General features: G+C 38.5%; 1 protein-coding gene across 1 annotated transcript; it reads right to left on the bottom strand.

Moving 5' to 3' along the window:
- Positions 1–2672: 2672 nt before the first annotated feature.
- On the bottom strand, positions 2673–7355 carry ubac2 (UBA domain containing 2). Its single transcript, XM_058059151.2, has 10 exons — positions 7207–7355; positions 6780–6904; positions 6267–6386; positions 4465–4571; positions 4262–4385; positions 4144–4191; positions 3957–4065; positions 3412–3554; positions 3199–3342; positions 2673–3028 (listed from the first exon to the last, which is right to left on the bottom strand). The coding sequence occupies exons 1-10, from the start codon at positions 7235–7237 to the stop codon at positions 2921–2923; spliced, it is 1059 nt and encodes a 352-aa protein (XP_057915134.2). The 5' UTR covers positions 7238–7355; the 3' UTR covers positions 2673–2920.
- Between the last annotated feature and the right edge of the window lie 1871 nt (positions 7356–9226).

Here is a 9226-nt window from a genome sequence, read left to right as displayed (position 1 = left end):
GGCGGAGGAGTGGTTAGCACGGAGACCTCACAGCTAGGAGACCAAGGTTCAATTCCACCCTCAGCCATCTCTGTGTGGAGTTTGCATGTTCTCCCCGTGCATGCGTGGGTTTTCTCCGGTACTCCGATTTCCTCCCACATTCAAGGTTAATTGGCGTTAATTCCAAATTGTCCATAGGTATGAATGTGAGTGTGAATGGTTGTTTGTCTACATATATGTGCCCTGTGATTGGCTGGCCACCAGTCCAGGGTGTACCCCGCCTCTCGCCCAAAGACAGCTGGGATTGTCAACCCTCGTGAGGAAAAAGCGATAGAAAATGAATTAATTAATTAATTTTTTTCTTTCATTTTTCAATGTGGCCCTTGCTGGAAAGAGTTTGAACACCCCTGTAGTGGACTAAATCATTACAGTTCCCAAACACTATGTGTGTGTTCCGTAGTCAAAGTGTGCTGAGCAGACTTCAGTCGGCAAGTTGATTTATTTCACACAGCGAAGGATTTGTTCCAGTGTGCCACAAGAGTGAATCCATGCAACATGTCCATCATCACACACGGTTAGCTCACTCTGACCACAAATCAAAGTGCTCACGTATTAGCATTCCGCACAAAACTGGTACCCGTCACTAACTACAATACATGACGACGGCCTGTAGTACATCATTATTATATCAACACGCTGTACTGTAGTATGCGCTATGCTTAGGCACAGCCGCTGTTGGTTTTTATTGCATAATAAATTAAACACTTAAGTTGTTGGGCTTCAGATGCGTTAATATATCTGCAAAGGCAGATTAGGGGACATAAATAAATCTTTTGGAGATTTAGACTCGCTAGCCACAGGATTAGGTACACCATTGGAAGCGCTGAGGCGTTGTAGGGTCAAAAGTGCGCTACGTTTTCCTTTCCACTTTCTCATGCACTCTAAATCACTAAAAAAGATCTTATTTTAGCTTTTGTGCTATTAGGTAGCGAGACCACGAGATCGAGATTTTAACATTTGTTTGAAGAAACGTATGATGGAAATATAGGACTGGAGATACTTTATGTAACCGAGTCACAAAACAATGCAGGTACGTTTTGAAATGTTTCTATGTAATGTTTGAAATGTATTGTCCCGCAAATTGACACTAAAGAATATTACACGCAACATTTTTTGAGTCCAAATACTACTAATGTTTATACATAATAATAATAAATTTCCTTTTATGACATCTTTCACTCTCTAAAGTTGCAGAACTGCTGTTGGTTGGCTGACATTTCTCACAGGCAATTCCTACTGTCTGTGAAACATAGGCAGCATTTCCTGAAATGCTGGGTTTTCAACTGTATTAAAGAGCAGCATTTTTTTTCTTTCTATGAATTTTTTTTTTGCATTCTATGTTGTACTTTACGGACAAAATGTCTCGATGTGTAGCCCCACCCCCCACCCCCGATTAGAAAACTGCGTCAGGTGGACATGTTTGATGCCGGGCAAGTTTGTTTTGTTGATACCACTATATTGTCTAAACTGGCTCATTTGTGTTAATGGGCTCACCTTGCTCATTATTAATATTCCTACACAAGGGGGGGGGGGCATTACAGTCAACATTTTTTGAGTCCAAATACTACTAATGTTCATACATAATAATAATAATAATAAATTTCCTTTAATGTCATCTTTCACTCTCTAAAGTTGCAGAACTGCTGTTGGTTGGTTGACATTTCTCACAGGCAATTCCTACTGTCTGTGAAACATAGGCAGCATTTCCTGAAATGCTGGGTTTTCAAACGTATTAAAGAGCAGCATTTTTTTCTTTCTATGAATTTTTTTTTTGCATTCTATGTTGTACTTTACCGACAAAATGTCTCGATGTGTTGTCTCGATATGTAGCCCCACCCCCCACCCCCGATTGGAAAACTGGGTCAGGTGGACATGTTTGATGCCGGCAAGTTTGTTTTGTTGATAAAACTATATTGTCTAAACTGGCTCATTTGTGTTAATGGGCTCACCTTTCTCATTATTAATATTCCTACACGGGGTGGAGGGGGGGGGGGGGCTTTGGTATTTGCATCTTTTTCCCTCCTAAATCCTACGACGTTACCTTGCATTGCTTCTCATGTGGCTCAGCTCTTCTGTTGTGTTTGTATGCCGACCGCCTCCGCCTCACACTCAGAGACAAAGCGACTGCAAAACTGACAAGTGGTCTCGCTCTGTTCGCCGTTGTTCCATGACACGTATAGGTAAAGAACCAATGCACTCAGTGACTCTCCCTGTCTGGAAGCGAGAGACGACGAAAACAGGCACGCATGGAAATATACGTATATATCATTTTCATTTATCGTGTGACTAATTTTTTTTGGTGTTTTTTGTTTATTTTTGTATTTAGCTCAGGTGTACCTAATGTTGTGACCGGTCGTTTTGTTTGCACTTTCTGACATGAGACAAACAAATATGAAGGAAGAAGCCAGCGTTAGCATGAACGTACTAATGTGCTTGGTATTTGTAGTTTTTCGATAAAAGGTCCTGGACTGTTTAACCTTCCTACGGAGTTAAATACAAGCTTGGGGGGGGGGGGTTATTAATCCAGTGTGAGATGAATACTGTATAAAAATATATGGCGTATCTGTTGTGTGGTGTTTTGCATATATTACGAGGGCGAAAGTAGAAAAGATCACGTGTGGGTTTTGTGTTGTTGAACGCTACACTATATCTGGCCCCCTCCCCCCCGCCCGTGGTGTCCCACTTTGTGCTCCGAATCCTCCGCGGGTCAGAACTGTTCCGTCTTGAGGCGCAATCGGCAGCACGGTGCCTTGTATTTACCTGTACAGGCAATATTTGCCTTTGCCTCTTCTGCTTTAGTTTGCGTCTACGGATTTCCTGCTCTCACACCAATGTTCTCTCGCTCGCTCGCTCTCCGTCTGTCTCTCTCTCTCTCTCTCTCTCAGTGTTGCAGGAGGAAATTGGTGGCCATGTTGATGTCGTTGTTTGATGCTCTGAGGGCCTCCAGGGCGTCCATTCTGGAGAAGCCCATTTCTACCAGCCTTGCAACCTGTGCACACGTACAGCACCACCGAGTGACGTATTTGTATTGTACTTTTTTTGTGTGTTATTGTGGTTGTAGTTTACTGTGCTCCATTTAGTTTATTAGGAACAGTTGTGCACACAAACTACAACCGCAGTAAAACATATCGTTCCACAAAAGACACCTCTGCCACGCACCTGTTCCTCTGCAACAGAGTTGTCCAGTGGCGGCGCCTGAGCGGAGGGGTGCGTTTGAGCCTGTGGGCCGGGCTGGGCGGGGGCCCGGTTCTGTGCTCTTTGCCTCAGCGTGGGAAACAACCTGGTCCACTGTAGCAACCCGGCCTCCGGAAGAACAAAAGTATCCCTGTACATTTGCATATGTGATTGTGTGTGCGTTGGTGCGTAATCTACCTGTGGCGTTTGTCTGGCGTTCAGGTGGGCCTCGTTGAACTGGGCCAGCAGCAGCTGTTGATCCAGTTGGTCCATCCTCTGTTGTCTCTGGATGTCCAGGGTGGCGCCCATCCCGAGAGGAGCCTCGCCGGTTGGTTGTGAGCCTTGGAGGCAAAAGAATCACGTCATATCTTTTATTGAAGATTTGGTCATGTGATGCGGCACGGCGGTTGAGTGGTTAGCGCGCAGACCTCACAGCTAGGAGACCAGGGTTCAATTCCACCCTCGGTGTGTGGGTTTTCTCCGGGTACTCCGGTTTCCTCCCACATTCCAAAAACATGCTAGGTTAATTAGCGACTCCAAATTGTCCATAGGTATGAATGTGAGTGTGAATGGTTGTTTGTCTATATGTGCCCTGTGATTGGCTGGCCACCAGTCCAGGGTGTACCCCGCCTCCCGCTCGAAGACAGCTGGGATAGGCTCCAGCACCCCCCGCGACCCTCGTGAGGAAAAAGCGGTAGAAAATAAATGAACGAATGAACGAATGGTCATGTGATTGAACTCACTGGAAAAGATGGGCTCCAGGATGTAGCGTGCGACGAAACCCAACCAAGCGGGCACGAAGAGAATCTTCCGCACCCAGAGAATGTTGCCGTGGTACAAACCGCCTGAGATCTAAATAAATGAGATCTGATTAGCGATGAAAAAACACTAATAATTAATTGATTAAACCAGCACGGTCATGTGACTCACCAGTCCGCTGAGCGCCAGTAGCCACATGAAGGGGCTGGATGTCAACAGCTACGACATGGAGGAAGACACTTGAGCATACAAGTAGGGGGAGAAAGCGAGATAAATAAAAGCGGACTACCTGCAGCCCGACTATGTAGACCAGAGTCTTGTTGGTGATGCTGATGTGGCCCAGCACCTGGGTGACTGGCACCTTAGGGATGGACCAGTAAAAAGGCACAAAGAGGGAGAAGACCGGGGCCAGCCTGTGGATATCAGAGACTACTAGCATTTGCTTTTTTTTTTTATCGATATTAATAACAAGACCTCGGTAAGGCGACTCACAGTCCAGCAGGAAGCTCCTCCACCTCGTAGTCAAAGAGAAAGTAGACAGCCTGAGCCAATAGGAGGTCCAGCAGCGCAGAGAGACACCAAGTGGCCAACATGAAAGACTGGCAGGACAACAACAAGGTATAATCAGGCAATCATAGTCATTAAACACTCATAACCACAACAAAAAAAGCATATTATTAGTCTAAAAATACCCTTTTTTCTGTATTCATATATTTGGACTATTTGTGGTTTTGTTTATCATAAGGAAACTTTAGAAAATAATTTTAATTTGAATTTATTCCAATGTATATAGTTGATGTTTGCTAAATACAAGGATGAACCAGTCATGATGTGCTATATATATCACTATATTGATGGTTACTATGGTACCCATTATGTCATTGGATGGTCATATCACCTCGTACTTTGGTACGTGACAAAAAAAAAAAAAATAAAAAATAAATAAATAAAACCAAAATGTTTCTTTTATTATACTAGGAAAGCAGGAAGTGAACAAATGTAACAGTTACTAATTGTAAAAGTACCAGATGGAGGGGTAGGATTTAATAAGATTTGCTTCTTCCTACTCCTTTTTGGACATGTGGAACTGTGAACTGGTTATGGGATGCATGTTCATATGAAATAAAACCATAAAACCATATATTATTTCTTATTAAACTAATTATGTTATTATCATTATTCTTTTTAGCCTCACAATACTATGTTATTCTCCTAAAATTAAGACTTTTTGCTTGTAATATTATGACTTTATTTTTTAATTTAATACCCCAAAAATTACTTTTACTTATTTATAATTTTTTTTGTTTTTTCTCATTTTATTGTATTTTTTTCAAATGTACCACGGAACAATAAAAACAAAAAAATTCAGGCTGGCCGCAAAAGACCGTCATTTTGGAGACCCTACTGCACCTAAATGACATCCCAAATGAAATCACTGTCTGCCTGGTTTTCATATTGGTCAGAATTTGTCCCCACGGTGCCCCCCCCCACCCGGGTCTGTATGATCTGATGCCCAACACTCCCTCAAACGTTCGTCTTCTTCAACTACCAGAAAGAAACAGTCTGAAATGTCAGAAACTAGCCCTCATTTTTTCCTCGCGTTGCTATGCCTCCTCGGCTGGAGGGACTGCCAAAAGGGTTCCCGTGTGTGACATCACAGCCAAAATGGCGGCGTTGGGGGTGGGGGAGTGTGAAAATAACCACTCCATTTCACTCCCATGACAGCAGTATGACAAAAATGATTTATTAATTGAGTACATTCATTTTGTGATTGATTTTGCAAACCTTTTTTGGTGTCATGAGCTCTTTTAAGTCACTCACAATGTGCACGGATCACATGAAAGACAGTAATGTAGAACTCCTCCCCCCCGAGGACTCTAAGTGGATTTCGAATAGAGGATAAGGGAACCTTAAAGAACCAAATTATAGAATGAGAACCAGATTGTTTATTCCTGACAACAATACCTAATACAGACGTCTGGGGTTCTCTGCGGTCCCTGTATGCCTACAAGTAAGCGGGTCTTATTACAGCACAGCTGCAAAAAAGCACCCTTCCTTTCCTTTTCCATTTCACTCCCATGACAGCAGTAGGACAAATATGATTTATTAATCGAGTACATTCATTTTGTGATTTATTTTGCAAACCTTTTTTTGGTGTCAATGTGCGCAGATTACATGAAATACAGTAATAAAAATACTAATGTTGAGTACTACTACCCAATGATAAGTGAACGGCGTGTTCAGTGTTCAGTATACGGCGCGGTGTACAAAAGTACAAACCATTCGCTACTTACAGCAAACTTCCTGGAGCCAAACCTCCTCTCAAAGATCCTGAAATTGTAGATTAGCAAGCCGCTGCAGAAGGAGTCTTTCACGTCGAGACACACCAGCCTGCCACACAACAACCTCCACACCTACAACGTGACGGGTTAACAACCAAAATATGAGACACAATCACATCTGTAGTGGGTTCAAACACATTTGAGCATTTTCAATATTAGTTGTCATCAAAAATGAGAGTGTAAAAAAAGCTATATGCTTAAGGAGGACCTGGCATGTCTAGAAGATCACATCATTTACTAATTGTCCAATCAGATTACCCTGATGCCATTGCTATACCAATCCCAGCCACTAGAGGTCATCATTGAACCGTACTACAGCACTTTAAACGGGGAATTACATGCTTAAATCTTTGTAGCAATCAATTAATTTACTTTGATTTACTTTATTTACTATATTAGCTCTGCTAGACAAGTATGCATTCACACATTTGAGGGTAGAGAAATGGATTAGAAGCGTTTATATACTTGTTGCTGTTGACTGACAGCCTGCATGTTGTACTCGAACATGTGTTGGTACTGTGGAAGGAGGCTGAGCATCACCGTCAACCCACTAAGCACCAACAGGAGGCCCTTAGACAGAGGCGCTTTGTCTGCAAACACAAATCATTATGGTACAGACACATACAAAGCAGAAGAACAACCAGGAAGTTCTAACCAAATGTATCAAACAGTCTTCACCATTTCACATGTGCAGTTTCGATATTTCCCACAATTACGCCACAGCTAGCTTAACACAAGTGATAAAATATAAGATGTAGGTTGTTCATTAACTAAAATCATATTTACTTCACTACCCGCTGCCTCCTATAAATGAATGACAAGCGACGCTAATCTACTTAGCTAAGCTAACGTGTAGCCATTGACAGAAGTCTATCAAACCGGAAATACTCACACAAACCCCGGGAACCAGTGGTGGTAAACATGGCGTCGAGTGGCTTTATAACACAAGGGATACTTGTAAAACTAAAAACAAAACAGCGAAATGAAGTTCTCCAAGCGATGCATGTTGGGACGAGTAGTGAAGAACAGGAAGTGAAGACGGAATAGACTACGGGAAGCACATTGGTCCAAAAGGCATTTATTTGATAGCTTCTTGTACTTGCACTATTTGGCCACTAGATGGTAGCATATCACAGTGTTAACAAAACTTCCAGAGATGTACTCAATATGTACATATTTTTAAATGAGTATTAATCATTATATTTTTGTAGTTGTATTTTTAATTTCATGGTAATTACTGAAAATACTTAAAAATAATGGATTAAAATATTTGATGATAGTAGTAATAATAATCATCATCCAAATAATTCATTATATGATAATAATCACAATTATATTATATTAATACTTATATTAATTTTCATTAATTCATAATGCTATAATAATAAGAAATAATTATTATTTATTATTTATTAATTTTGTAGAAAATAAGCCATGGACTATTTTTGGCTAATGGTATGGTTTTAAATGCATTTGATGTATTGATGAAGATATCTACTTATAAGTTGTGTTCAAAAATAGTGGCACTATTTGGCCACTAGAGGGTGGTATATCACAGTGTTAACAAGACTTCCAACGAAATGAGTATTAATCATTATATTTTTGTAGTTATTTTTTAAATTTCATGGCAATTACTGACAAGACTTAAAAATAATGGATTAAAATATTTAATGATAGTAGTAATAATAATCATCATCCAAATAATTATTTATATTATTATAATCAAAATTATATTTATTAATACTTATATTAATTTTCATTAATTCATAATGCAATAATAATAAATAATGATTATTTATTATTTATTTATTTTGTAGAAAATAAGCCATGGACTATTTTTGGCTAATGGTATGGTTTTAAATGCATTTGATGTATTGATGAAGATATATCTACCTATAAGTTGTGTTCAAAAATAGTGGCACTATTTGGCCACTAGAGGGTGGTATATCACAGTGTTAACAAGACTTCCAACGAAATGAGTATTAATCATTATATTTTTGTAGTTATTTTTTAAATTTCATGGCAATTACTGACAAGACTTAAAAATAATGGATTAAAATATTTAATGATAGTAGTAATAATAATCATCATCCAAATAATTATTTATATTATTATAATCAAAATTATATTTATTAATACTTATATTAATTTTCATTAATTCATAATGCAATAATAATAAATAATGATTATTTATGATTTATTTATTTTGTAGAAAATAAGCCATGGACTATTTTTGGCTAATGGTATGGTTTTAAATGCATTTGATGTATTGATGAAGATATATCTACCTATAAGTTGTGTTCAAAAATAGTGGCACTATTTGGCCACTAGAGGGTGGTATATCACAGTGTTAACAAGACTTCCAACGAAATGAGTATTAATCATTATATTTTTGTAGTTATTTTTTAAATTTCATGGCAATTACTGACAAGACTTAAAAATAATGGATTAAAATATTTAATGATAGTAGTAATAATAATCATCATCCAAATAATTATTTATATTATTATAATCAAAATTATATTTATTAATACTTATATTAATTTTCATTAATTCATAATGCAATAATAATAAATAATGATTATTTATGATTTATTTATTTTGTAGAAAATAAGCCATGGACTATTTTTGGCTAATGGTATGGTTTTAAATGCATTTGATGTATTGATGAAGATATCTACTTATAAGTTGTGTTCAAAAATAGTGGCACTATTTGGCCACTAGAGGGTGGTATATCACAGTGTTAACAAGACTTCCAACGAAATGAGTATTAATCATTATATTTTTGTAGTAATTTTTTAAATTTCATGGCAATTACTGACAAGACTTAAAAATAATGGATTAAAATATTTAATGATAGTAGTAATAATAATCATCATCCAAATAATTATTTATATTATTATAATCAAAAT

This window comes from Doryrhamphus excisus, linkage group LG20 (assembly GCF_037039965.1).
Source record: "Doryrhamphus excisus strain RoL-2023G ecotype Guam linkage group LG20, RoL_Dexc_Guam_v1.1, whole genome shotgun sequence".
Taxonomy (NCBI): Eukaryota; Metazoa; Chordata; class Actinopteri; order Syngnathiformes; family Syngnathidae; genus Doryrhamphus; species Doryrhamphus excisus.
This window is presented reverse-complemented; position numbering and strand designations above follow the sequence as displayed.

Excerpts from the sequence above, each read along its gene's own strand:
- ubac2 (XM_058059151.2), bottom strand. The coding sequence starts at position 7,237 with ATGTTTACCACCACTGGTTCCCGGGGTTTGT. Across the intron at positions 3,555-3,956 it reads CCTGGAGCCCATCTTTTCCA|GCTCACAACCAACCGGCGAG; the intron begins GTGAGTTCAATC and ends TTTGCCTCCAAG. Across the intron at positions 3,343-3,411 it reads ACGCCAGACAAACGCCACAG|GCCGGGTTGCTACAGTGGAC; the intron begins GTAGATTACGCA and ends GTTCTTCCGGAG.